General features: G+C 44.6%; 1 protein-coding gene across 1 annotated transcript in view; it reads right to left on the reverse strand.

The window, feature by feature from the left end:
* Positions 1-16,189: 16,189 nt before the first annotated feature.
* Positions 16,190-26,163, reverse strand: part of LOC108409230 (annexin A8-like) — a 55,875-nt gene continuing 45,901 nt past the window's right edge. Inside the window, 10 exon segments of the mRNA XM_073240044.1 lie at positions 16,190-16,240; positions 19,529-19,651; positions 20,617-20,681; positions 22,146-22,241; positions 22,497-22,590; positions 23,154-23,213; positions 23,668-23,714; positions 23,717-23,743; positions 24,571-24,722; positions 25,588-25,780. Of these exon segments, the coding sequence (XP_073096145.1) occupies positions 16,190-16,240; positions 19,529-19,651; positions 20,617-20,681; positions 22,146-22,241; positions 22,497-22,590; positions 23,154-23,213; positions 23,668-23,714; positions 23,717-23,743; positions 24,571-24,722; positions 25,588-25,780 (908 nt within the window).

The following is a 26,163-nucleotide window of genomic DNA, read 5'->3' on the forward strand; positions in this document are numbered from 1 at the left end:
GAAAACTAAGGCATCTTGCTGTCTCCCAGAGAGAGGAGGTGACAAGAGGTCCGCTCATTCATTCCTTCATCCATTCACAATTGGTTTTTAAAAATTAAAGTAGGGTGGGCACTTTTTTTTAACAGCCTTGGAACACCTATCTTTTATTGAAACCTGGAACATAGTAGATTAGAATCCTAAAGATTCAACCCAGCAAGTTAGAAATTAAGGCTGTTTTCTTCTTAAAAAGACTAACTCAGAAACTACTAAAGATCATCTCAAATTATATTTTTTCTCAATGATCCTAAATTTCATTCTACATGGAGTCACAATATCAGATATTGTTCAGAACTTTTTCAAAGTTTAGACCATTTGTCCCAATTTTAAACATCTTTAATTCTCATGGTGTGTCCTGTCATTTACATAATGCATACAGAGAGGAACAAATCAAATAAGAGAGAAAGGTTTAGGAAGAGAGAAAGCAGCTTCTAATCTCACCTCTCCCCAGTCCTGGGCTCACTCTCCAGAGGCAAACTTCTTCCAAACATTTCCATTTTTAGTACTTCTGATGGGCACCTCCATAACTCTAAATAGCGTATGTACATACTCGTATTTCTCAGTTCATCATCTGTAGATAATTCATTGACCCCCTACAATGGAAAATAAGAAATTGCTTCATGTATATGCCTCTCCTTCTTCCCTTTGTTCTCTCAAAGTTTTATGGCTTTCCCACAATTATTTTTGGTTCTTCTGTTATTTATTTTTGTAACCTCACCCTGTGTAATTATGCCTTGATTCTGCATTTCATCAACCTTAGGGCAATGGACTGCGGCAGCCAGTTCTGGTCTGTTCCCAGACTTCCCACACCTCTTTCCTTTGGGAGGAACTCCTCCCCTCTCTCCCAGGGGTGGGCATTAGCATAGTCCCAGTGGGCCTGTGAGCTCCACCTCCTTAGCTGCGGCAACTGCCTGGACACTGGGCATGGTCCCCAACCCAGGCTTCCCCTGGACTTTCACTGCTAAGACTGCTTTCTTTTTCTCTGGGATTACCTCTAAGAGGGAAACAGAATATTGGCCCCTGGAGGGGCCCTCTAGGCCACCACGTGGAGAGAAAACCAACAGCTACCAGTGAGGGAGCCAATGAGAGAGCGACACTGGCTTCTGAGGATGGGAAAGACTGCTGGACCGTCTCACGTGGAGTCCAGCCAGCCTCTTGACCTTCACATCCACATGAACCTGAACATTTCATTATTATCAATCAATCGTGCTAGCTTTCTGACTAATACAGGGCTAATATTGGCCTATTAAACACCCTATCACATATGAGATAAGAATTAGCAACTATGCTCCCTCAATTATTTTCCTGTGGCTGCTGTGACAAATTATCTCAAACTTAGTGGCTTAAAACATAAATTTGATAGTTCTTTTTGAAGAATCAGCTTTTAGTTTCCTTAATTTTCTCAATTGTTTACCCATTTTCAGTATTGACTTCTGCTCTTATTTTTATTTCCTCCTTTCTGCTTGCTTCAAGTTTAATTTTTCTCTTCTCTTTCTATGTTCTTGAGGTAGGAACTTAAGCTATTGATAAGAGACCTTTCTTCATTTCTAAAATAAGCATTTGGTGCTATAAAATTCCCTCTCAGCACAGCTTCAGGTATGTTGATGTGCTGGAGTTTTTCCTGGTATTTCGATATATTGTATTTTAATTCCCTTTCAGTTCTTTGTATTTTTCAAGTTTCATTAGAGATTTCCTCTTTTACCTATGCATTATTTAGAAATCTGTTGTTTAATCTCCAAGTGCTTAAAGATTTTCCAGTTGTCTTTGTTTCTGATATCTAGTTTGATTCCACTGTAGTTAGGGAACGCACTGTAAGATTTCAATTCCTTTAAATGTGTTGAAGTTTGTTTCATGGCCCAGGGTATGGTCGGTCTTCATGAACAGTCCAGGGACACATGAAAAAAAGCACATTCTGCTCTTGCTGGAGGGACTGTCCTATGTAGGTCAATTAAACCTGTTGGTTGGTTGTGTTCTGATCCTCTATATCCTCGCTGATTTTCTGAGTAGCAGCCCTGTGAGTTTCTGAGAGAGATGCTGAGGTCCCTAACTGTGATTTCCAGTTTGGGTACTTTTTTTTTCAGCTCCAGGTTTTTGTTCCATGTGTTCTAAGGCTCTGCTCTTTGGTGTGTATGCATCTGGGATTGTTACAGCTGCCTCCTGAATTGATCCTTTTATTATTTCATAATGTCCCTCTTTGTTTCTAGCAACTTCCCTTGTCCTGAAGTTTCCTTGATCAGATATTAATATAGCCACATCTAAGTTTTGAATTAATGTTTACATTGTATATCTTTTCCTATCATCCTACTTTCAATCTACCTCTGTCACTGAATTTGAAGTGACATTTTTGTAAACAGCATGCAGTTGGGCCTTTGTTAAAAAACCTACTCTGCTAATCTCTGTCATGGTTGGTGCATTTAGACCATTTGCTTTAAGGCAGATACGGATGTGTTTGGGATGAAATCTGCTTTTTTATTATTTGTTTGATGTTTGTTTCCTGTGGCTCCTGCTCCTCTGGTTCTCTTCTCTTGCCGCCTTATGGGTTACTTGAACAGTTTTTAGGATCCCATCTTTATTTATTTATCATGTATCTCTTTAAATTGTTTTCACAGTGGTTCTGGGCTTTACGATGCATGTAAATGTCTTATCAGAGCCTCCTTCTGTCAACATTTTACCGGGTTCAGTGAAGTATTGAAACCCCGCCTGCTTGCAGGCTCTGCCCTGCCTGCAGAGTGCGTGAGGGGGGCCTCACCACCTCCTCTGGAATCCTCCGCAGCGGATCTGGTGCTGCACACACCCTCATGAGACTCCTCTCCACACTTTCTCCAGAGTCTTCTGTCTTCCAGAAACGTGTTGGACTCTCTCCTTCATTAATGGCCCTCCCCTCCTTTTGCTTCTACCTTATGGGGTGTTGCTGTTTAAATTTATAAGCTTAAATTTCAGTGATGTCTTCTGAAAAACAGGAGGTGACTGAATAAAGGAATAGAAAACTCCAAGTGCCCTTTTAAAGGCATGAGGTGGGAAGAACCTGGCCTTTGGCTCTGGGCAGACCTGGTGAGTTGGCACTGCCCACTCACTCACTCCACATGCAGCCTGGGTGAGTGTGTGATCATCTGGCTGGGCATCCTCCCCAGAGCACAGTGTTTGTGGGAGGGAAGATGGGCGGGAGGGCAGGTGGGAGGAGGCCGCTTGCTGCCTGGCAGAACACGTGCCCGATAAATGGCTCTTGTTATGCAGGCACATAGTCCCAAGCTTTGGCTGGGCGGGGGGTGGGAGTGGCACATCCCTGTGGGGCCACCACAGCAGTCAGCCTGCTGGGCACAGCAGCCGGGAGACTGATCCCACAGGGCCCCCGCGAGAGGCCAGTGAGCCGGTGCAGCAAGCAAGGATTCTGGGGGCCTGGCAGGGTGAAGTCGTGGCTCTGCCGCCTTCTGGCTGTGTGACTTTGGTCCCATACCTCGCCCACTTGGATCCTCAAAGGCTCTAACTAGGACCAGATGGCCATGAAGTTCAGGGGTGTATGCTGCCACCCCTCTTAAATTCCTTTTCTTAAATACGGGCAGTTGGTCGCTTAGGAGTGGGGTGTTCCTGCGTACTTTTCTCATCCCGACTTTGACACCATGGGGAAACCCAACCCATTGTGCAGAAGGAATGGGGGAAATTTTGTCCAAGCCCAGGGTTATTTCTCTTCTGAAACTGAGGTCCAGGTATGGGATTGAGATGGGGGGAGGGCAAAAATGTTACTCACTATTGTTGTTGCTGTTTTGTTATTGCCAGTATTGGAAATACACATTGAATCTATGTGGTGGGCATTGGATATTAAACATGAATGACAGGCTAAGTCCCTCTCTTGTGAGGCTCACTCTCTAGTGGAGGAGACAGACATCCCCTGCCCTTTGCACAGATGAATTCAAAATGTAATTACTTCCCTGAAGAGAACAGCCAAGGGATGGACAGAAAATAATGGTGGAGGGGGTTAGACTTAAGAAAGGGAAATGAGGGTTTTTTCTGTGAAGGAGTGAAGAAGAGAAAGCTGAGGCTCAGAGAAATGAAGTCACTTGTCCCAGGCCACCTCTGGGCACAGCAGGGCTAGGGGGCCGCCCCTCTCCCCTCTGCCCTCCTTACTATATCAGCCTGTTGGGACCAGTGTTTGAGCCAGGGCAGAAACTATGATACTGGGTGTGTGAGTGTGGCCCCACTAAGGAAGGTTAAGGGGCCCCAGTTAGACCAATGCCTGAGCTGTTGAGCTCAGCTTTCAAAGGAAGAGCTCCAGAGTCCTGCACCCCTGCCCACCACCCTGGACTTGTCCTAGCCCTACTCTAGTTGGCTCAGGAGTGAGACTTGCCCTTTGCAAAATGATGGCTGTAGAGAAGGTAGAGTTTAAAGAATCTGGAGAATGTCAACCTTATTTTATGAAGGAGGAAACAGGTACAGAGAGGATGAGTGATTTGCCTAATTTCATACAGCTGACCTGGAGTAGTCTCCCAAGGAGCCCCTTAATGTTCTTTCCACTGGTAGGGTTATATTCTGGTGAATTTAAAGGGACCCAAAGGAATGCATCACTAATGGTGAAACTTTTTGGAAGATGGGCGTGAGGGATGATATGAGGCATGGGCACAGTCTACTAATGGCATAGTGTGAAACTAGCATAGGCCTGGCATGTGGTAAGCTCTCCATGAGTGGTTTCTTCCCTCCCCTTCCATTGCCTATTTTGGGACATGAGGTCTGAGTTCAGGGTCTTGTGCACTTTTGGAGCTCTACCAGCATTTGCTAATTGACTACATGAATGCTGGGGTATGAAGTTGTGCTCCTTCCTCCTTTTTCACCCTCAAAAAGTACTCTATGCACCTGGGGGGACAGGTGTAGAAGGAATCAACTTTCACTTACCCATCCTGATTGTATGATCCTGTACACACATGTGCATATGTGTGTGATATGTGCATACCCCCCACCCTGTGCATGCACCCTCACACCTGACTTTTCAAACTTTTGGCACCAGTGAGGAATGTAACCATTTCTAAGATATTTGCTGGCCTCTTTTTTCTTGTTTTCTAGCAGAAGAAAAGTATCGCTCTAAGCCCACAGCTGTGAAGATCTTCCTGAGCACTGTTTAGTCTTTCATCACTTTGTAGAGGACAGGATGATCTGTGACTCAGGAATTGCTTAGTTGATAACTCAATTCTGTGGCTGGGCCACATTTGTAAGCTGTGATAGCACCCCCGTTCCCTGCCACGGAAACCCAGAATCCAATTAGGGTTAAGGGCTGCATCATTTCTCATTGCTCACTCTGCCTTCCACAGCCCCTGGCTATTCATCTTTCTTGGCCGAAGGCTCCCTGAGGTCTGCAGGGCAAACTTCTGACTCCCCTACTGAAGGGCTGGGCTGCTCGCCTGATCCTCACAGCAGCCTAAGGTATTGGAATTAAATCTTGAAGGGACAAGTTCTTCTTGGTCCCTGGGATGGGGCACTCAAGACAATTCCAGGCTTTCAGGGAATGGAGGCATTCCATTACCTCAATCCCACTTAGTCTTGGAGGTCCTGGGTATTTTCAAAACTCACCCAGCCAGACAGCCATTTATGTGAGGTTGCATGGATTGCTTTTTGGCAACAAATACTGAAGCAGAGATTGTTAGAAAATCAGACATGAGGATTTTAACAATACAGAAAACAGACCCCCGAAGAGATATATTTGGCTTCTTTCATACAAAAAACTCCAATGTACTATTAGATTAAGACTATATGGCTTTGCATCAGGCCATAAGACCAGAAATTTTTGGATTTCTCTGAGATTCACACTCACCTTCCAAATTTTAGGACTATTGAGGGTTTTCTTTTCCTAGAAATTTCTGATGGACTACATTTGTTCCGTGGGCTCAGCCACCTCACTTAGGAGGACTTAATTTGTTTTACTGCATTTACTCCAACAGTTCAGTCTTCTTATTTTATTAAATACTTAGATAAGGGATAGAAAATATCTTTCAACTTGCATGTCATCTCCCATATATTGCTGATGGCTGCTCTAAAAATTGGGTCTAGAAGGGTTCTAAGTCCTAACCGGACACAGAGGGGAAGAATGCCATATTCAGTTAGCAAAGGCCTCCTTGCCTGCCAGAGGGTGAGAAGTGGCATATGTGTTGCATCGATTTGCTCTCATTGCACCTAACAGTCTTAAGCTCTGAGAGGGGTCCTATTAAATAAGATAAATAGATCTGGCCCTCAAGTTCTTTTCAGCACAGCAAGGATGATAAGCCCACAAATGCTCCCAGGCCAGTGTATGTATGGTGTCCTGGTTGAGGCAGATGCAGGCATCAATATGCCACATTGGCCAAGCACATGGACCTTGGAGTTGGGACAATCCTCAGAAAAAAATCCTGCTCTGACACTTAATTGCTAGGTGGCAGTGGACTAGTCACAGAAATGCTCTGAGCCTCAGTATCTTCATCTGTAAAATGAATATAACACATATCTCAGAAGGTAGCTGTGGTCATTAAATGACATCACATTTTGAAGCATTGGCCACTTACCTTATGTGGTAATGATTACCACTGTAATTACCATTGTTGTACACACACAGGTCTCTAAACCTTGTCTTGGGTACAGAGGAGTTTTCACAGAGAAGCCCTGCTTTGAATGGCAAATGTTTCACAGAAAGCCTTCAGTAGGAGACAGAAGACATTCAACACGGAGGAAGACATTCTGCCCCCTTGGTTAGGAAAATCTCAATTATGGAACAGAAAAAAAATAAGGGTCAAAAACTCAAAACAACTTTCCTGAAATGAAGGAAGTCTTGAATTTACTGACTGAAAGGTAGATTGATACAGAGTGGTCAATACTGGGTCAATACTGTGACAGATGGTGATAAATGAATGTTTGATTTCAGATAAAAATTTTTTAAGAATATCCAGTGAAAACCCATGCCTCCCCAAACCAACCAACCAACAGAACCAAACCAAAACAAACAGAAAATCACAATCACATAAAAACTCAAGGTAAGAGGACTTCCAGGATGGCAAAAAAGAACCTCTAAAAATATGCTTCTCCATAAAAGTAAAGAGAATGCTAGTGAGAATGGTCAAAATCAACTTTTTTCAGCTCTGAAAATTGACCAAGGGCTTTCAACAATCTGAGTATCACTTATTCAAGAAAAATGGCTGAATCATGGTAAGAATAGCAAGTTTCGTGATGTTTTAACTTGCCTTATTCTCATCCTCCTTTCAAGCTCCATGGTAGGCTTGAAAAACCAAAGGCCTCACAACCATGGCAGCTGTGAAAACCAGTGGCTAGGAAGCCATTGGAGAGGACAGAATGGGTTTGGAGCTTTCCAAAGCACCCTATCCCCAGAGAATTGTCACTACTTGATCTGACAGCTCACTGGAAAAGCTCCCTTCTTAGGGATTATCTTTAATATGGTTCAGAATTTACTCTGTGCAAACATCCCTATCCTGAGGGCATTTGTCAAAAACAATCAGCAATCTGGGGTGGAAATACCAGTTGGGACTAACAAAAGGCTGATAAAAAAAATTAAGAGGAAAAACTGAGGAATGAGATAGTCATTGGAAAAGCTGTGGAATATTCCTGGAATTCTAGAAGGCCACATGCATGTGCTGGGATGTACACATGCCCAAGAAAAATCTGTATAAGGCTTAATCTCTGATTGACCTTGAAGCTCTGAGAAAGCAAGAAGTAAAGACTGAGGCACAGTTGTAAGTTGCTTGCTGGGGTATTGAAGACATACTCTAACACACACACAAAGTTTCATAGCAAAGGTTGGTAGACTTAGGTGATTCAGGCATTAAAGAAAATCTGTCCAATCATTAGCTGACCACTAAACTGGCTGAGGAGAGACTAGTCCACTCCTGGAAATAATGCAGATTTTAGATGGTTAGTCCAGCAAACTCACTAAGCAAGTAAACAGAATGGCAATAGCAGCAAAAATAATAACAAACAGAAAAACCAGCAGCAACAGTAAGAACAGCCCTGGAAGGCTTATGAAGTTGACTGATTGCTGGCGTTGCCACACTATATTATTTAAAATGTCCAGTTGTCAAGAAAAAATTATGATAGATGCAGAGAAACAGAAATACATGGCCTAGTCACAGCAAAAAAAAGAAGTAAGTGGAAACTGTCACTGAGGAAGCCCAGACATTGGGCTTACTATTAAAGACTTTAGACTTTAAAGATTTTGACCATTCTCACTAGCATTCTCTTTACTTTTATGGAGAAGCATATTTTTAGAGGTTTTTTTTTTTTTACCATCCTGGAAGTCCTCTTACCTTGAGTTTTTATGTGATTGTGATTTTCTGTTTGTTTTGGTTTGGTTCTGTTGGTTGGTTGGTTTGGGGAGGCATGGGTTTTCACTGGATATTCTTAAAAATTTTTTATCTGAAATCAAACATTCATTTATCACCATCTGTCACAGTATTGACCCAGTATTGACCACTCTGTATCAATCTACCTTTCAGTCAGTAAATTCAAGACTTTCTTCATTTCAGGAAAGTTGTTTTGAGTTTTTGACCCTTATTTTTTTTCTGTTATAAACATGTTGGAAAAACTAAACAAAACCATGTCTAAAGACTTAAAGGAAAGTATGATAAATTACATTAAATAGAAATTTTAAAAAAGAGCCTAATAGAATTTCTGGAGTTGAAAAGTACATTAACTGAAATGAAAAATTCACTAGAGTGGCTCCACAAAAAATTAAAACAGACAAAGGAAAGAATCGGTGAAGTTTAAGATGGGCCAACTGAGATTATACAGCTTGAGGAGCAGAAAGAAGTAAAAGGAACAGAGCCTCGGAGACCTGTGGTGCATCATCAAACATACCAATATGTGCATAATGAGAGTCATAGAAAGGAAGATAAATAGAAAATGACAGAACAAATATTTGAAGAAATAATTACCATTAGGTTCCCAAATATAATAAAAAACATTAATTTAACACCTTGAATCCAAGTAGGATAAACCTGAAGAAATAAACACCTAGATACATCAGAGTCAAACTATCCAAAGACAAAGACAAAGAGAATCTTGAAAGTAGCAAGAGAAAAACAACCGGTTACTTACAAGCAATTATCAGTAAGATTAACAACTGGCTTCTCATTTGAAACCATGGAATCTGAAGGTGGTAAAATGGTACATACTCAAAGTGCTGAAAGGAAAAGTCGGTCAACCAAAACTTCTATATCTAGCAAGACTTACCTTGAAAAAAACAAAGAAGAAATTCCCAGATAAACACAAAATTAGAGAATTCATCACTGGAGGACTTTACCTAAAAGAAATACTAAAAGGGGTCCTTAGGCTGAAATGAAAGGGCATTAGGCTATAACTTGAATCCACACAAAAAGAAATAAAGAGCACTGTAAAGGTTATTACATAGGTGAATATAAAAAAGAGAGTATATGTATCTTTCAGCTTTTTCTTATCGTTTATGATTTAAAGGTCAGCTACTCAAGTGAGTAATTATAAAACTGTATTGATGGGCTTATAATGCATAAAGATATAATTTGTATGTCAATAATATACCTGAAAGTTGGTTAACATAAGGAAATTAATCACAGTATATACCCTATTAATAGAATGAAGGACAAAGCCACATAATATCAATACATGCAGAAAAGGCATTTGACAAAATCCAACATCCTTTCATAATAAAAACACTCAACAAAGTAGAAATAGAGGGAAACCTCTGAAAGCTGATAAAGGGCATCTACAAGAAACCATATATAACACCACACTAAATGGTGAAAGACAGAGTAGAGTGATTTCCTCCTAAGACCTGGAAAAAGTCAAGGAAGTCTGATCTCATTACTATTATTCAACAGTGTTCTAGAGGTCCAAGATAGGGCAATTATGCAAATAAATAAATAAGTAAATAAAATAATTTGCATTTAAATTGGAGAGGATGAAGTAAAACTATATTCACATGGTATGAGCTAAGGGATTCACAAAATAACTATTAGAACTAATAAAAGAGTTCAGTGAATTTGAAAATACAGAATAAATATAAAATTTAATTGTATTTATATACACTAGCAATGAATGATCAAAAATAAAATTAAAACAATTCTGCTTTCAACAGCATCAGAAAGAATAAAATGCTTAGGAATAAATCTAATAAAATAAATGCAAGACTTTTATATTAGAAACCATGTGATGCCATTAAAAGAAACTAAAGAAGCTTTAAATAAATAGAAAGGCATCCCATATTCATGAATATGGAAGACTTAATTTAATATTGTTAAGATGGCATTACTTCCCAATTGGGCTACAGATTTGATGCAATCCCAATAAAAATCTCACTTGCCTTTTTCTCAGAAATTTATAAGCTAATGCTAAAATTCATATGGAAATGCAAGGGACCCAGAATAGCCAATACAATCTTGAAAGAGAAGAACCATGTTGGAGAACCCATGCTTGCCAATTTTAAAACTTATTACAAGCTATAAAAATCAAGACAGTGTAGTACTGGAAATGGAATGAATTGAGAATCCATAAACAGACCCTCACATTTATGGTTAATTGATTTTTGACAAGAGTACCAAGACAATTCAATAAAGTTAAAAATGTCTTCACTAAATGATGCTGGGATAACTGGATATACACATGCAAAATGATGCAGTCGGACCATTACCTCACTTTATATATAAAAATTAACTCAAAATGAATCAAATTCTAAATGTAAGAGCTAAAACTATAAAACTATTAGAATAAGTCATAGGGGTAAATCTTCATGACCTTGGACTTGGCAAAGGATTCTTACATATGAAATGCAAGATCAATAAAACAAAAACTAAATACACTGGCTATCATTAAATTAAAAATTTTTTGCCCCTGAAATTAACAGGGTATTGTATGTCAATTACACTTCAATAAAAAAATTAAAAAGTTTTATTCTTTAAAGGACATTATCAAGAAAGTCAGAATACAGCCTACAGAATAGGAGAAAATATTTGCAAATAATATATCTGATAAAGCACTTGCATCCAGAATGCTTAAAGAAATCTTACAACTCAACGCTAAAGGACCTTACTGAAAACACAGGCAGAGGATTTGAATAAACATTTTTTCAAAGGAGACAACACACAGGATCAAAACATGCATGGAAATGTTCAACATCACTGGTCACTAGGAAAATGTAAATCAAACTCACAATAAGATACCACTATATACCCACTAGGATGGCTTTAATAAAAAAAGACAGATTATAATAATGCTTATGAGAATGTGGAAAAATTGGGAACCAATATAAAATGGTACAGTCACTTTGGAAAACAGTTTGGCATTTTCTCAAAAAGTTAAATGGAGAATTACCATATGACCAAGCAATTCCACTCTTAGGTATATACCCAAGAATATGAAAATATATGTTCACACAAAATCTTTCATATGTATAGTCATAACAGTATTATTCAGAATAGCACCAAAGTCAAAACAACCCAAATGACCAACATCTGAGGAGTGGATAAATAACTGTGGTATTCCATTCTAGTAATGGGAATGAGAATTGATTAAGGAAACTAAGCTCCATGAAAGAAAAGACCTTAGTTGCCTGAGTTGGCCATTCACAGAAAAATAGAAGCGAGAGGCTTTTAAATATATGAAAGGCATTGAATGTCTAAAACCACTTGTCATCATAGAAGACAAAACCAAATTACTATACTTTACCCACCAGATCCACAGTGATGAAACTGTGAGAATGTAGTGAGAGGATTAGGAAAGTGGTACTTTCCTTTTCTTAATTGATGAAATGTAATTTTGGGAGCACTTCGGCAAAATTTTTCTCAGTTACAATTCCACACTGTATTTTAGGAGTCTATCCTACGACTGTACTGTCTGAAGTCATAGAAGAATGTTTATTGCAGCATTATTTCCAATAACAAATGACCAAAACCACCCAAAATGTCTATTCAGCAGAGACGTGGATTTACTGTGTTACCCAGCAATCACATTCCTGGGCATTTATCAAAGAGATTAAAATTTAAGTACACACAAAAATCTGCCCAGAAATGTTCATAGTAGTTTTATTTATAATATTTCTACTGATGGATAATTTATGTACCATGAAATGCACAGGGCTTAGGTTTTACAATCCAATATGCTTTTACAAACACAAGCACCCCTATAACCCACCATTTATAAGATTTAGGACGTTTCTAATATCCCAGAAAGTTGCTTTGTGCTCCTTGCAGTCCATCTCTGTGTGTTACTCTACCCCCAAATCCCAGGGCAATGACTAGTCTGATTTCTTTCACTATAGATTAGTATTCACACAAATAGAATCATACACTGTATGTTCCTTTATGTCTCGCTTCTTTTGTTCAGGAACATATATCTGAGATTATTCCGTTACGTGCACCAATAAATAGTTCATTTCCTTTTTGATGGCTGCTAGTGCTCCATTGTATGGATACAACTCAAAGTATTTTATCATTCTCCTGTTGATAGATATTTGGATTGTTTCTTATTTTTTGTCTTTCATGAATAAAGCTTCTATGAACATTGTCATTTACGTCTTCTTGTTAGAAGTGAGTTTTCACTGCTTTTGAATATAAACCTAAGAAAAGAATTGCCAGATCATGTAGTATGGCATATGTTTAAATTTATAATAAATGACCAAACTATTTTCAAAAGTGCTTGCCTCATGTACTTTCTCAGCAAAATAGATGGGCTTATTTAAAAATTTTCATTTATAAAAATTATAAAAATTAAAGAAGTTTTTAATGCACATGGTTTTCATGTACATGATGGTCATTTGTATATATTCTTTTGTGAAGTGTTTGTTCAAGTCTTTTTCCCATTTTTTAATTGGGCTTTTTATTATGAAGTTGTAGGAATTCATTTTTTTCCTCCAGCTTTATTGAGATATATATAACATTATACAAGTTTAAGGTGAACAATATGTTGCTTTGACACACATATTGCAAAATGATTCACCATAGGGTCAGCTAGCACCTGCATCAGGTCACACACTTACCATTTCTTTTTTGTGGTGAGAACATTTAACATCTACTCTCTTAGCAACTTACAGATACATAATACAGTATTATTAACTATAATCACTGTGCTATGCATTAGGTCCCTAGAACTTATACATCTTACAAGTGGAAGTTTATACTCTTTGAGTAAGTCTTGTAGGAATTCTTAAATATTCTGGCACCAAGTCCCTTATTTGGTATGTTTTGTGAATACTTTCTCCAGTCTTTGAATTTTCTTTTTCTTTTAAAATACCAGCTTTTATTTGTGATCTGTATGGATATATTCTTATGTTGTGAGTTGAATCTGAATGGCATAGTTTTCAATTGAAAAGTTGATGTAAAACAAAATTTGAAACATTTTTACAAGGAGTAAAACAAACTCTTAATTCCTTTATCCTAACACCATTGTTTCATTTTTCTATTTTATCTTCTGTTCTTCCGCATATTCATCTACATACATATTCATCATCATTTTACATAGTTATAATCACAATTAAAATGCAGTAAATATTCTAAATACAGTGTTTGTGGCTGAATTGGGCCCCTTAATCCAAATTCATATGTTGAAATTCTAATCCCAAGTGTTTCAGATAATAAATGTATTTCAAGCTAGGGTCCTTAAAAAAATAATTAAATTTAAATGGGTGCACTCTAAACCAATATAACTGGTGTCCTTACAAGAAGAGGAAATTTGGAAAAAGACACATACAGAAAGAAGAGGTGAAGGCAGAAGGACGATGAAATTTAAAATTTTGATGAGGTCCAGTTTATCAATGCTTTTCCATTATAGTTACTACATGTTGTGTCTTGTCTAAGAAATATTTCCTTACCCTAGGTGGTGAAGATATTCTGTTTTGTTCTGTACGCTTTTATGTTTATGTCTGTGATCTATCTTTAACATTTAAAAAACCAGATGCATACATTACAATTAATATTAAAAATTTTTCTAATCAAAGAAACATATGTGGGAGTCACTGGGAGCAGCCTTGGCCTTGAAGCCCAAAGAATATCTTGGTGTGTCCAGCCAGGTGTCCGTGGGCAGGCCACTCCCCAGGGAACAAATTTGGCTAAGGGGGTGCAGCAGTGATCCATGGAGGGTCAGTACAGATAAATGTTTTTGAAACTTAATTGAAGAAATGTACCACTCAGCTGTGAGGACACATGGCACTCCAGAGCAGGTGTATAAGAAAACATGGAGCTCCCCCCTGCCCCCCCCCCCAGTGGTGATGAGGGCCAGAGCTCCCCCACTGCACCCTCAGCCTAGGCAGTGGGAGTCAGCACCTTTGCTGACATTTAAGCTTTCTGTTGGTTGAAGCTGGCCACAGAAGGCATCGTGAGAGCAGGTTTCCAGGCCAGCTTGATGCTGCCTGCAGCTTGGATGCAGTGCTGGGTCCTGACTGCTTCTGCAAGGTGGGTATTGGCTCTCCGGGGGCAGTGGGAGTCTTTATAATCATGTATAGTCATGTGGGGAGGCAGGAAGGAGGGCAGAGCAGTGACTTCACTCAGGATGTGGAAGGATCCACCCTGGCCGATGGGTTCCCTCAGAACACAGCTCTGGGAGTAGGGCTGTCAGGTGGACAGAAGCAGCCTAGGAAGAAGAGGAAGGGCTGAAATGAGTTGCAACGTGAGGCCATGGACCCCATTCAGATCGGCACATGGAGAAGTGGGGAACATGGCAGAGCTTGGCATCCCATCTGTGGTGGGTCAGCCTACCCTAGGTTAGGAAGGGATGACCTCTATTCCACCAACCAGGGGCAAGGGCATGGATGACTGAGTCCTGTTTCAATTAGGACCAATTTATGACAGGGATGGAGGTGGGGGATGGGGAACTTACCTATGAGGAGATATAGACAGCAGACACAGGGGTAATGGGAGGTCGTGGTTCACCCATGGCCAACCTGTCACTTGAGCAACAAAGTCTCCTGCGAGTAAGCAAGATACTGGGTTCTATCTAGGAATTTTTGGCTGTAACGTTGTGGCCCTGGGGAGACACTGACTTACACACAGAGAGGGAGGTGAGAATGTTCCCTCAAAGCAGAGTGTAAGGCACCCCAGAAGTCCAGGTTTGGGAGTTCAATTCCAGAATACACTACAGAGATGGTGTCAGTCCTCAACTCCAAGCCCCAGGATTCCATCAGAGCACAGCCCAAAGCCCAGGCCCAGAGCCAGGAATGGGCTGGCAGTGGGGACAAAGGTATTACAGGCCACTGGGACATCAGGGATCACTTCTGCTTAATCATGGGAGTCCTTGAAGACCTGTGTGGGGCATGGATGTCCCTGGACTCACATGCTCAGGCCCATGGCTCAGAGAGCTATTTCAACTACTTACGGTAGGAGCTTTGGAAATCAGCATTTGTTTTTACTATAGGATGAAGACTCAGTGGCCTGGGGCTACATTACAATTATATAGAGAGATTTTCTATCACCATGACAGAAGGAAGCCAAGGCCAGCCTTCTTCTAGGGAATTAGTCCCAGGGCCCCAAGCCCTAGGCTGGAAGGTCTGAGGGAATTACTGTTGGTAATTGCTTCAGTGCTGGACTCCCTCACAGGCACACTCACCTTTTGTAGTGTTGCTAGAATTATTACTAAGATCCAACCCAGATGCTCCCCTGCCTGGTGCCTTAAAGGCTCCTGCTGTCCCTGGAAATAGTTTGAACTTCCCAGCCTGATAGCTTGGGCCTTCCCTGACTTGGCAACTGACAACATCTTGGTCTTCTGACTTTCTTACCTCTGGTGGCATGCACATACCATTCTGATAGAGACCAGACTCTGATATATTTGCATTCCTCCCTCTTCCTGGAATGTTCTTCCCTGTCCTGTCTACCTGATAAGCACTGAGTCATCCTTTGAGATTCTGCTCAAGCACTGCCTTCCTTATGAAGCCTTACTTGGCTAGCTCCTACCTGGCTGCAGGTAGAATGCTTGGCTGTGGTAACAGAAAGTGTAGGGTACTGACCACAGATCTATTTGCCTTTTACTCCTTGCCAAGAGAAGTCTGATTTTGCCTGAGTATTCAACCCGCAGCTAGATGACCCTTCCCCTGTCAAGGCAAACGTGAAAGAGGCCAAGCCCTGCCCACTGGAGCATGAAACTAGCGCTGTGGGCATGTGTCTGGCTGCGGCTGTCCCCTGTATAACACTACTGGGCTGGAGGTCAGGGGGGCGAGCTCTTCCAAAGGGGCTCAAGCAGGGGGCAGGTCTGCTGGGTTGGTTCGGCATTGCAGAGTCAGAACCTGAAACAAGTGCCAAGTAGGTGCCAAAAGAGTTGAGGGAAGTTGCTTTCTCCATTAGATTCTTTTCAGAACTATTTCCATTAGGTCTGGCCAAGTAGGCTTCTCTTCTCAGGGGACTCCAAGAGGCCCAGAGCAGCTTCTCAGAATCAGGGATGATAGATTGGCTCCTGCTCACCGGCTAGTTGGTCTTCCATCCCCAAAGTCTATATTCTTGTTTGTGTTCCTTCAAAAACATTTGTCAAATGTCTGCTCTATGCTAGGCACTGAGTGTTCACAAATGAATACAACTAAGTTCTTGCCCTCAAGGGGCTCATGGCTTTTTTGAGAGAGACACATAAAGAGACAATTATCCTCAGACACCATAAGGGCAGTGAATCTATGCAATAGAGAGATCTCTTAGTTGCTAACAAGAGCATCCACTCTGGAACATTCAAGCAGGAAAGGAACTGGGAAAGGCCATTGGAAAGCTCACAGAATCCTGAGACGAATGACAATTATGTCTCAAATCATTGCTGTTGGACAAACTCTGAACTCAGTTTACTAGATCTAGTTTACTAGAAGGGTGATGCCCTTCCCCACCAGCCAGCATTGGAAAGGAAGAAAGGGAATCTAGCTTCAGAGAATAAAAGACCTTGGATCTGAGGGTGGAGAAGGAAACACGAATATATAACCTTCCATGGAGACTTACAAAACAATTTCACATTACAGGGCTGTGACTAGGCCGTAAGCAGCGAGTACCTAGCCTCTCACTACTTTCCTTTGCTGCAATCAAAGACCAGACCCTAAATTATCTTTAAGAGCACAGATGCATAGAAGAAATCCCAAAGAGCAATTGCAAGAGTACTTCAGGAATGTGTCTATTTTAACAGAAGTCCAAAAGGTTATTCCAGTAAAAATGATTTAGAAGTGCAGAGGACACTACCAGGGATCTGGCCAAGTCCTTTGCCAGCCAGTGCCCTTTCTCCAGCCACCATGAGTCAGCTTATAACACCTAGCTGACCCTTCTCTGGAGAATGTTCTCCGCTAGACAGGGCTCACGTGAGGCCACCAGTGCTCCAGCTGTGACCCCAGAGGACAGAGCATCTCTCTGATTGCAGGAGACCTTCTGCTTCCACTCCGTGGAGACAGGGGGTGGGGAGCACCATCTGCTCCATTGGGAGTGATGGATGAACTGCATGGTTCTGCTGAAGCAGATTTAGTTGCTGGGCATATAGTTGGACATGACACTTCCTGGGCCATCTCTGTGGCTGCAGCTTTCATTGAGGCTCCCTTTGGCTGTGTCAGGATGTTTTTGGGATTGGCCTCAGGAGAATCATGTGCCAAGCAGCATTCTGACTGTATCCTGAAGGTACTGCAGGGCAGAGGGATTCTCTAATTCCTTTCTAAGTGGCTTTGGCAAAATGTGACTCAGTGACTTAGCACTGAAAGAAAAGTCCAGGGCAGGATTTGAACTTAAAAAAGAATCATTACTGCCTGAGAGTCTCATCTGGGGCCCCACAGACAGCCCTGAATCCCACCAGTGAGGATTGGCCTGGCCCTAGCATGGGTTTCTGGAACATGCTCCAGCCTTACAGATAGCTGCCATTCACAGGGTGGGTTGTGATGCACTCACTGTTCAATATTTTAAACTGCCTATTGGGCATTTAGGGAAATGATCCACAAATTCCACTGATAGATGTGGCCTATGTCAGCTTCTCTTGAAGCTAGGCTACCTTGTAATGTGCTTGACCAGGTGGGCATGGTGGAAGTGATCTGTGTGACGCCTGAGATTATGTCACAGAAGGCAGTACAACCCTGAGTCACCACTTCAGGAGTCCCAGGACCCTGAGGCCCCATGCTGGACAGGCCATAGCAATATGAGGGAAGGAAACCTCATGATGATTCCAGCACTCTGCCTTAGAGTTCCCCCAGAGCTTCAGGTCCTCTCAACAGGATCCCCAGTCTTGCTGAAGCAGAGATAAATTCCCCACACTGTGCCCCAGATGAATTCCTGACCTACAGAACCCATGAGCTTCATAAAATGGTGGTCTTACACCACTAGCACGGGGTGGTTTGAAATGCAGCAAATTTAACTGGGAGTCCACTCCTGCATTTGAAGGTAAGGAAATTGAGGCTCAGAGAGAGAGAGAGAGAGAGAGAGGAAGTGATCAGGTCAGAGTTGCAGAGTCAGAATCTCCTTTGCATCTGTGTGAGCTCAAAGCCTCTGCTGCTCTCGTCTCACTGTTCTGCCTGGCTCCTGCTCCTGGGTACATCCCAACTCCTTAGGGTGCAGTTTTAAGAGGGAGTTTGCAAGCTCAAGCATGTTCTGAGGATATGGGTTCCATGAAGGAACATCTCTGTGTGGCTCCTACGCCACAGGCCTCATGCTGTCACTCATATTTCCTTGTTTTCTACTTCAGGCTATTCCTGTGTACCTCTTTTTTTATTCTCTTGCTACCTACAGTGGGGATTAATGTGAAAAATGAATCAGAGACAGTTCTCTTGAGCAAGGAAGACATTTCAGTGTCCCCTTTATCCCTTCAGGTCCCCCAGGGCTCTGCCCCATGTTTCATTCATGACCCAGGCATGCCCAGCCATTCATTTATTCAACATCTACTTTTGCAGATCAGAGAACTGAGGCTGAAAGCAGGGTGCCCAGTGCCACACCTGCAGGCAGGGGTGCAGTAGGAAGGCAAATTCTGGCACGCTAAGACCCCCACCCCTTAAGATCCAATCACCAACGCAGAACACACCCTACCCTTACTCCTTAAAAACGTGCTTCCTCACCCACGAGCTGCTGCTCCCTCTCTCTGGGGGCAGCTATTTTCTCTTTCGGATAATAAAATCTCTTGCACGGGCCCCAGTCTCCTGAGTTGCTCTGGGGTAAGGAGGGTCGCAGGGAGATACCCTTTCAAGTACTACTTAAATCTGCATTTGAATGTTATACTTTGGCTCCCACTAAACTATTTACTGTCCTTGACTCTTCAGATATGGTTCCTTCTGCAATGATTCAGTCTGTTATTTTCAAAGGGGCAATCATAATTCAAATGCAAAGCCAAACTTCTGGGCGTGATGTACAGGGGTCTCCACGCCTCCACAGTCTGGTCTCTGTGTGCCTACCCTATAGGCCCTAGCCACCCTGACCTCGTTGTTGGTTCCTGAGTCTATCACATGGCAGCAAGTACAAGAGTGTGACACCCACTGGGAAGGGATGGACACATGTGACTTACAGCACTGGTCACAGCATCCAGGTCTCCCAGTAACATTGCTGTTTCAACCTGGCATTAGAATTGGAAGTTCATGGCTTACCATGACCATGCTGCTCAGGGTTTTGCCATATATCTTCTTGAACTGATGCTTAATAAGATTAAAGTCAATCTCACTCCTGGAAATGATATTTCTTATCAGGGTCCCATCATGTGTCCCTGCTTCCTGAACAAGACACACTAATCAACAATCACTAGAAGGATGATTTAGTGGTTTAGGGTTGCCACTCCCTTAATCTCTCACTCACCGCCCCGATTAGAAGCCAAAGCTCCAAGCTGCTCTATGTGTTTTCTTTGCCACATCAGATTCTAGACACAAAATACTTCTCCAGGAAGACTACTTCTTAGGGCAGCAACATCTTGAAATTCAGCTAAATTGGCCAATTCACAACCAGGATTTTCCTGCTCACTTTCATCCTGACTAGTCTCAGGTTGGCTAGGGCCACATGGCCAAGGGAATCCCATGCTCTCTGTCATCTGCTGCCCGGAAGGCATGGGGTTCTCGCTTCAGGTGGTGTTAGAAACCATAAATCAGAGAAGGTGGGCACTGAATTTTGTCTTGGAGAATTAATTTGATTGTCTATCTTCCAGTTTGGTTCAGATACCAGGAACTCCACCTGATTCAAGCAGCTTGGACATCTGTTTGAGTGGCTAGCACAGACTTTTAGACAACAGGCAAACCTAGATTGGCACCCCTGGCACATGCGTGGACATTGAACACTGCATGTGGCAACCTCCCTCTGCACCTCTCCACTCAAAGGGTGCTTTGACTTACTGGCAGTGCTGACCTGTGCTCTCTCAAGGAGGCCATGTAGTGGGATATAAAGGATTAGACTGGCTTGGGCTCAAATCAAGGCTCTTCCACTTACCTGTGTGACTTTGACCTAGACCTTTAGGTTCACCATCTCTTGGATGGCAATGAACACCTGAGAAAACACTGCTCAAGTTCAGCCTTGAGGAGATGAGGCTTCCCTTCCCTAGGCCCAGTTTGCCCTTTGAGATCTAAGCATTCTGACCACAAGAGGCTGGGAAAAGAGAAGATCCATGTATTGAAGGTGGTGGTGGTTCTGAGATCCTGGCTTGGCAGTTGGTGCCACATAGGGCTGAGAGGAGGGGCACAGAGGACCAGACTGTTATCTTCAAGGAGTAGTAAAGTCACCCTGCAAAGTAGCTGTGGAGGTTCCAGGTGCATTTCACTGGCAAACAGGAAGGCTCTGTTAGCAACTAGAGGTTGAAGGTGGCATTATGCGCATATTTATTTATGTCTTGGGTTAGCATCATCCAAGTCTTGGCCTATTTACTTGTGCCCTGCCTACTTTCAAAATGAGAGGCTTTGTGTCAGGTGGGGTGGGACAGGGAAGGCACTCTGGAGCATGGGTACAGTTCCAAAGGCAAAGAGCAGGCCGGCAAAAGGGGGAGGCAGCAAATACAGGCCCAGAGCACTAAGGCACCCAGGGACACCTGGCCCAAAGAGCGGGCCCTGTGCTCACTTTTGTGGGTGCTGCTGCAGAGACTTGGCATCTGGGTGGGCTGGGGCATTGGTGTTTCAGTGCAGGGCAGCAGAAACTGAGTGAAGTAGGCAGGTGTTCACACCCCACCTTGATGGCTCTGTGTGATTTCATTATTTGCCAACCTGCCTTTACTGTCTGCTTCTGTGAAGTGAATGATGTGAATGTCAAAGGAGAAGTGAATAGAGGGGTGCCCAGCACAGCAGACACTGCATACTTCCACTTGTCTCTGCCTGAAGGTTTGTTCAGAAGCTTGTTCTAACTGGATACAGGGGCTGACTTTGGAAGCTGAGATTTGGAGCAGGGAGCATGTTTAGATGTTCCAACATAGATTGGATTTTATCACAGCCATCAAAGCCTGATAAGGGAGTGTGGGAGGTCCCAGTCCACCCCAAGTGACCTGGACACATCTTGGGGCTCCTCTGGTTGCCTGGCACTGAATGGGGACAGCCTGGTTGGGGATGAGCATCTCAGATCACCTGACCTCGGCTCCATCAGGGGAGGAAGGAGAGGAAAATCTCTGTGCCCTGGGCCTCTGCTCTTCAATCTCCCCTCACTGCAGCCTCAGCTCTGGGCCTCAGCATGCGCTCTGGACTACATCCTCCAGAGTGAACCTGACGTCATGATTTGGGGAAGGTTCTCAGTGCTCCCCAGAGTCAGACCATCAAGCTTGGTCGGGCCTCTAACTACACATTATTTCTTCAGTCAGGAACTGAAGCATGGACCGTACCCCTGGCTATGATCCAGACAGGTGACCTGCTTCAGGGACTCACAGCCAGAACCAGAATGCTCCCTGAGTGGCTGCTGGGTCTGGTCTGGCATTATCCTGCAAAGGGGTACACTCATGCATCTATACATGCTCACAGATGTTCATGCACACGCTCGCTCACTCACCCGCAGAGCACAGGGCACTGCATGGGCAGCACAGAGGACAGCCCCTGGCAGGACATAGCACATTGAAGACACTGGAGCTGGAATAGTTTCAGTGTCCTGGGCTGAAAGGTACATGCTGAGAGTGTGGGCTTTGGGGTGGGGGTCTCTTGAAGGCAAGCATGGGGACCCAGGTGCTTGCTATTGCCTTCTGGGCCACTGCTTCACCCAGAGCCCTGCAGTGGGCATGCCTGAGTCTGAACACTGAGTTCCATCTCTTACCCACTGTGAGCATGGCCTTCTCCAGTGACCTGTGGGTCTCACTCTTGATGCTGTCCTCAATGCTCTTGTTGGCAATTTTCTCATACTCCTCAAACACTGTGGAGAGAGGGCTTCTCTCAGGGGACACACAGATCTCAGCATGATGCCCCTGGCATCTGAGATCAGAGACTGCACATGAGCACAGCACCCCTGACCTTCACTTGGCTGTTGGGGAAAGGGTCTCTGGCTCCCTGGCTCTCTCCCAACTCCATGACCGGACAAGGCTGCACATGGGATATTCATTCAGCATGACGGGGAGGCCCTGTGGCCAGAGCACCCTGAAGTGGTCCCAACATGCATCCCTCCTGGTACCTCTCATCAGGTGCATGGCACTGCGCGTGCAGAGGATGGTGATGAATTTCATCTCACCCGTCCCTCGTATCTTCTCACCTGCTGCGTACAGATCCTGGCACTGGGATACCCACAATAAGCCAGCAAAAGAGAGCAAGGGGGTGGGAGTGAGGCCCGTCCAGCCCCGTCTGCCTGCCAGGTTGCATCCTCTGCTTGATTATCTCTGATGGGGAGCTTGCTGTCCTGAATGGTTAAATCTCTTCTGGATACTGGGCCAGAAGCTGCTCTCAGATCTCCCCTGCCTCTGCCCCTGGGAGTCTCCAAGCCCTCTGCGGCATGCAGACCTGTAGAAGCTGAGTATACACGCCTGGTCTTCAGAGGCCCCCCGTCCCCAGGTACGGGGGCTGTTCCTCCCAGGATAGAGCTTCAGTGGGCCCCATGCAAGCCACCCCCTTCCTGTTTCAGAGTCTTCCCCATAGACTCACTTCCCTCCTCAAACACCAGAAGGTAAAAGCCTGCAGGGAGCTGAGCTGGGTCCCAGCTAGAATCACAGAAAATTCCCATAGGCAGAGGGGTAGGTGAGGCTTCCAGGCATTAGTGCCTGGAGTCTGGACGGCAGAGGGGGGCCAGGGTCCCAGCAGGGCAGAAGATGCTGAGGGCCTACGTACATAGCCTTACCTGGGCATCATGGAGGGCCAGTCCTAGGTCCACAAAGCTGCTCACATCATCCCTGGTGCCCTATGAACAGAGGAGGCAGCTCTGTAAGGAGGGTGGCTACCCAGAGCAGTGGGCAGAGGGGAGAGCAGGGCAGGGGGCAGGCACGGTCTGATGCTCTTTGGCCATGGGACCTTCAGCAAACTAGTTATCCTCTCCAAGCTCTGTTGTTCTCATCTGTAAAATGAGAAGGGTAAGGGCCATTCAGTGGGATTCAGCAAGCTAAGGTGAGCAATGGGCCTGGTGTGGGGCGTGGCATGAAGGACCTGTGTGGTGTGCCCTCACGTGGCTGTGTCAGGAGAGATGCATGGACTGCAGGGAGAACCCTTCAACCACCCTGAGATGTATGCATTGAGCCTAGGCCACTGGGGCAGTGCCTCCCCCACCCCTTGCTGCAGCTCTGCCCAAGAGCCACTCCCTAGGGCCAAGCTGCTGGGATCCTCTGGGCCAGGCCTTCCAGGAGCCTGGGCTGTGGTACGTGCAACAGGCACACAAGGATCTTCTCCAAGTAGCCACTGGTGTCTGGAAGTCTTCCTCCAGGCTGGCCCTGTAGTCTGCAGGGGAAATAGGAACATGAGGCGTAGACCTTGTTCCTCTTCCCAGAGCCTGCTCAGGGCCTGCTTTTGTCCTCAGAGTCTCATTGCCCACAGTTCTCCTGATTAAAGCCTCCTGGGAAGGACGAGTCTTTGGCATGTGGAGTGGATACACTGCCAGGTGTCTGAGCGGCAGAGGCTTCATCACTGGTGGTCGTTCAGAACTAGATAGTGACAACCAATGGCTGCCCCAGCTCTCAGTGCAAAGATGGGTCAGGCCAGAGAGTCCGGCCAGGGGTGGCTGATGGAGCTCTGCTTCATCTTGCAGTTGGCAAAGCTGGAACCTTCAGGCAGACTTGCCATCAGACAGACCTCCTGAAGAACAGGCTGGCCTCTGCTTGCCTGGACTCCTGTAGACTCTGCAATAGGTTGGTCTGTAGGCCACACCCTCTGTCGCCATGGGGCTCTGCATGGTCCCCTGGGGCCACCTCTGCTTGGCTGAAGGAGTCAGCCTTATCCACTCTGATACAGCCTGTGGCCCACAGAACTGTCACACTCAAAAGGGTCAGAGAGTTTGGTGGGTGCCTACCCCTCTTCTCAGCAGCCAGGGGCTGAGGGGGCTTAGAAACCAAGCCTGAGTTGGCCCAATCTCACTATCAGTCACAGTACTTGGCACACATTAGGTGCTCAGCACCCATGTGTGGAAAAGCCCAGAAAGGGATCCTTTCAAATGTGGCTCACTACACTGCTTGTCCTTTGTCCTCTGCCAGGCTGCTAAAGCGTGTGTTCATTCCCAAATGAGCCTTGAACTCAGGCCCCTGCACCCTCCCTTTCTGCAGGCCCCTTACCCTTCTCATAGGCCTTCATTATCTCCTGAAGCTGGTTCTTGGTCCGAGAAGCCAGGATTTCAATGACGACGCCTTCTTTGGTTCCTAAACCCTGAGGATAAGACCTTCTGTCTGCTGAGTGCTCTTCTGTGTCCTCCTGATCTATCTGCACCCTCTTTTGTCAAAAGCCCCAGGAAGAACTGGTCACTGCTGTGCCCTCTTTCAGGGGGACCTCTGCTGGAGACTGCTTCTGAGGGAAGTCACATGGATTCATCTCTAGTGGTGGGCACTGTGGGTAAGTGATGTGATGAGAGAGCTCTCTCGGCTCTGCCTCCATAGCTGGGTGGCTGGAGCAGGTTGCTCCACCTTCCTGAACCTAAGGTAGTCCTCACCTTACTCAGGGTAGTAAGCCACCCCCATCCTGAAGGTGCATTAGAGAGAGTAGGTGTAAAACGCCTGGCATGTGGACAGTAAGTGTCCTTTCAGTGGAGATGATCATGGCTGCTGGGTCCTGATGTCCTCCTAAACATCTGTGAATGCAAGACAGGTGGTAGGAAGTGGGAATCTGGGGGACCAGGCATGAGACAGCAGAGGTTTGTTTCTAGGTGTTGCACAGTCGCTCCAGTGATGCCTGAGAAATTCTGATTTTGGCTTCACTGTGGCCACCTGGTGGCAGAGCCAATCAGTCTATGTTTGGTGGCCGTCTATGCAGACAGTTGTGAGCTCACTGTGTTCCGCCAAGGTGCAGGTGGCCATTCCAAATGGTGGCTAAGGGGGAGCTCAGGGATTCCAGTGCCAGGTTCTCTTGGGGAAGGGGTCCCAGGCATGGGTCCCCATTCCTCCTCCCCTACAACCCTTGTAAGTGTTTCTACCCGCTGTCACACCAAGCCAGGGTTGTGGGGAGGCATAGGTAAGTTTGCCAGATAAAACACAGGATGACTAGTTAAACTGTAACTTCAGATGATATTTAATATAATAATTATTATTAGTAGTAGTAGTATTTTGAGTATACATGTGCCCATGTTTCTAGTGGGCTGCCTACAGACAGGGGCCTTGTCCAGAGTGAGCTTCCTCCTAGACTGTTTCTGACAGTAGCAGGCCCCCCAACCCCCTGAGGAAACCTGCCCCCCATTTACCTCGCTGAATTGAGCCTTGAAGGACTTGACTATTTGTTGCCGCACTGCATTGCTTTTCTTCATGAGCACATCGATGATGGCCTGCTTCTTGGTCCCTGCAGGGGAGCACAGCGTGAGCATGCCCAGGGCCCCCAGGGGGACAGAGGGAGGGCAGCTGCTTGGAGGCCAAGCCATGGGGATACACCACCTGGATGGTTTCAAAATCTGACAATTTTCATGGTGGATACAAGACACCCAGGCAGAAAATCTGTCCATTCCCCATCTCCCACACACCCAGTGTTGGGGTGCAGCCCATGTTCAGTTACACAGTGATAGAATCTGAGGACCCACTGGCCACCTGATCTTCTCTGGCCATTTCCCCGGGCCTTGGGAGCCCAGACAGTGAGGCCTCCTGTCCTGCCTGCCCATGTGCTTCTGGCAGTGGAGGAAGGCCAGGACCTGAGGAACCAATGACTAGGTCTGAATGCCTGCCCAGAGC

This window comes from Manis javanica, chromosome 7, assembly GCF_040802235.1.
Source record: "Manis javanica isolate MJ-LG chromosome 7, MJ_LKY, whole genome shotgun sequence".
NCBI lineage: Eukaryota > Metazoa > Chordata > Mammalia > Pholidota > Manidae > Manis > Manis javanica.